Source organism: Tachysurus vachellii, chromosome 14 (genome assembly GCF_030014155.1).
Source record: "Tachysurus vachellii isolate PV-2020 chromosome 14, HZAU_Pvac_v1, whole genome shotgun sequence".
In the NCBI taxonomy this organism is placed as follows: Eukaryota; Metazoa; Chordata; class Actinopteri; order Siluriformes; family Bagridae; genus Tachysurus; species Tachysurus vachellii.
This window is the reverse complement of record NC_083473.1, coordinates 4,435,972-4,438,471: the sequence shown is the minus strand read 5'-3', so window position 1 is coordinate 4,438,471 and position 2,500 is coordinate 4,435,972. Positions and strand designations below refer to the sequence as shown.

The 2,500-nt window shown below is 44.9% G+C and overlaps 1 protein-coding gene across 1 annotated transcript in view; it reads left to right on the top strand.

Annotated features, from left to right (window-relative positions):
• The window catches only part of tspan17 (tetraspanin 17), a 33,153-nt gene that overhangs the window by 22,975 nt on the left and 7,678 nt on the right, over positions 1–2,500 (top strand). The window contains exon 6 of the mRNA XM_060886194.1: positions 547–594. Within this exon, the coding sequence (XP_060742177.1) occupies positions 547–594 (48 nt within the window). The remainder of the gene's footprint in view (positions 1–546; positions 595–2,500) is intronic.

Here is a 2,500-nt window from a genome sequence, read left to right as displayed (position 1 = left end):
GTGTAGGTGGGTGTAGGTGAGTGGGTGAGGGTGTGTGTGGGTGTGAGTGTGAATGGGCGTGGGTGGGTGAGTGTGTGGGTGAGGGTGTAGGTGTGAGTGGGTGTGGGTGGGTGAGGGTGTGAATGGGTGTGCGTGTGTGTGTGTGTGTGTGTGTGCACGTGTGTGTGGGATGAATGTGACGCACTTGAACAGAGAGGTCAGATTGAAAGATGACTTGAAAGCTGATTTATAATATTGTACACTGTAGCAACACACACACACACACACACACACACACACACACACTTTGTTACACTAACACACAGACCACAGGTTCAGTCGAAATGTATAGGAATAGCTCTGTGTGGTATTAGCCACACGCACACACACACACACACACATACACAAACACACACACACACACACACACATACACAAACACACACACACACACAAACACAGCGTTCTTTATTTAGTACAGTAGTGTTGCTGTTGTGTAAGAAGAATAAAACACTTTTACAAATGCATGGATATGAATGACAGTGTGTGTTCCTCTGCGGTTTCCAGGAAGATGTTCTGAACACCCAGTGCGGATACGACGTGCGGCTTCAAGCTGTAAGTACCTCCATCATCATCATCATCATCATCATCATCATCACCATCATCATCATCACTGTTAGCAGTCCCAGTGTATTAACAGTGTCTCTGGTTCATCGCACCATCACATCTTTGACATGTCGATGTGTTTAAAGCGAGTGATGTGTTTCATTCCGCTGACCCGGAGCTCCATCATCTTGACCAGGCTAAAGGTTTAGCAGGTCACGCTCTGCTAATTTACATGGGAAATATCCACCGTAGCGACACCACGTACAGACATTTTATGTAAATTCCCTGAGAACGTCGTCTCCTGATTTTTAAAAGAAAATTTGTGTTCACAAATTTGACCCAGATGCAAATCGGTGTAATGAAATTCAGCCACCTAAGTGGAGTACACGTTCTTTGTATGTATTTATTTATTTATTTATTTGTGTGTTTGTGTGTGTGTGTGTGTGGGGGGGGGTGTATGTAAATTATGTGTACGTGTTTCCGGCGTCGGAGCTCCATACGATGAGCAGAGGATAATGATACATGCTGTTTATAGAAGACATTGTACAGGGATGTGTTTAAAACACGTTCTCTTTCTCTCTCTCTCTCTCACACACACACACACACACACACACACACACACACATACACACACACAAACACAAAGACTCAGAGTGAGCACTGACCCCACCCTCAGGGGGTTAAGTGCAATAATTGAGCGCTTTAGCTCATGGAGCAGAGCCTGTAATAACAGTTTGAGCCGGTCAGGGTGATAATTAGCTTCCCGTTTTAGGCAGAGAGAAGCGGCGCTCTGTAATCGGGGACACGGAGAGCTAAGCCAAGCCTCGCCGCTCTCCGTCAGCGCGGGCGTGGTAAATCACAGCACCCTGCCGGCTCTGTCGCCATGGCTACGCTGTCAGAGTGTGCGATTTAGGACTGTGCGCACTGTACTCCGATTTAACTCGTGCGTTTCATCTGAATAAAAAAAGGCACAACGTGAGATGACGTAGCGATCGAAGCAGTCGCTCTGCGCGTTGACGGATATATCTGCGTTTCTATGGCAACGGCTCTTTCGCACACGGAGGCGAAGCTGCTTAAATAAACGCGAACACACGTTTATGGAAGGAGTCTCCAGTGTCAGCACCGTCATCGGGGTAGTTAGTAACCTTAAAGGTTCTCAGTGTTTTGTTTTTTGGTTTTTCGGCTAAAATAATAAGCAACATTCAGCCAATCAGGACACGAGAGGAACCTCTACTCACCTGTCAGTTTAGAAAAGCTCCGCCTCCTGCACATCTAACCCGGTTATCTACATATTATCTTCCAGAACAGAAATATTTTCGATGTGATCAGCCAAGTAGCTGAATTTTTTTGTCATTGACAAGGAAACATCAGGGTTTCACACACAACAGGAAACGATTCAGTATTTAAACAAAACGGCGATTCAGATACAAAACGATTCATAAAACCGTCACATACAGGATTGTCGAATTGAACCAGATTGTTCTCGTAACGTCGTCGTGTATTTAATCCAGCGCTGCTTGTTGTGGTTTTGTCGTTACTGTTGAGAACGTCGTACAGATACAGTTCACTGGTTTTCCATGAGCAACATATACAAACCATGGAAAATATCCAGTGAGAGGAACCAGTTTAGTTCCTTTGAATCTTTTGTATCTTGTCAGTCAAAAGTGTTGCACAGCGCTGCTGTATCTCTTCTTCCTGTTTTGTATGGAAGGGTGTGGACAGGAAGTGAGACACAAAGAACACACACAAAGAGACTCCCAGAATGAGATTTTATTTCATTAGGAGTGTCTATGTAGCACACAGAGGCATTTATTTCCCCCAACACCGCCGACTGAATTGTGCCGAGTTTAGGATTAGGACTGTCAAGGAATCCAAACTTTTTTCTTTCAAGCTTTTTTGTGCAGTTTTCCAGAAG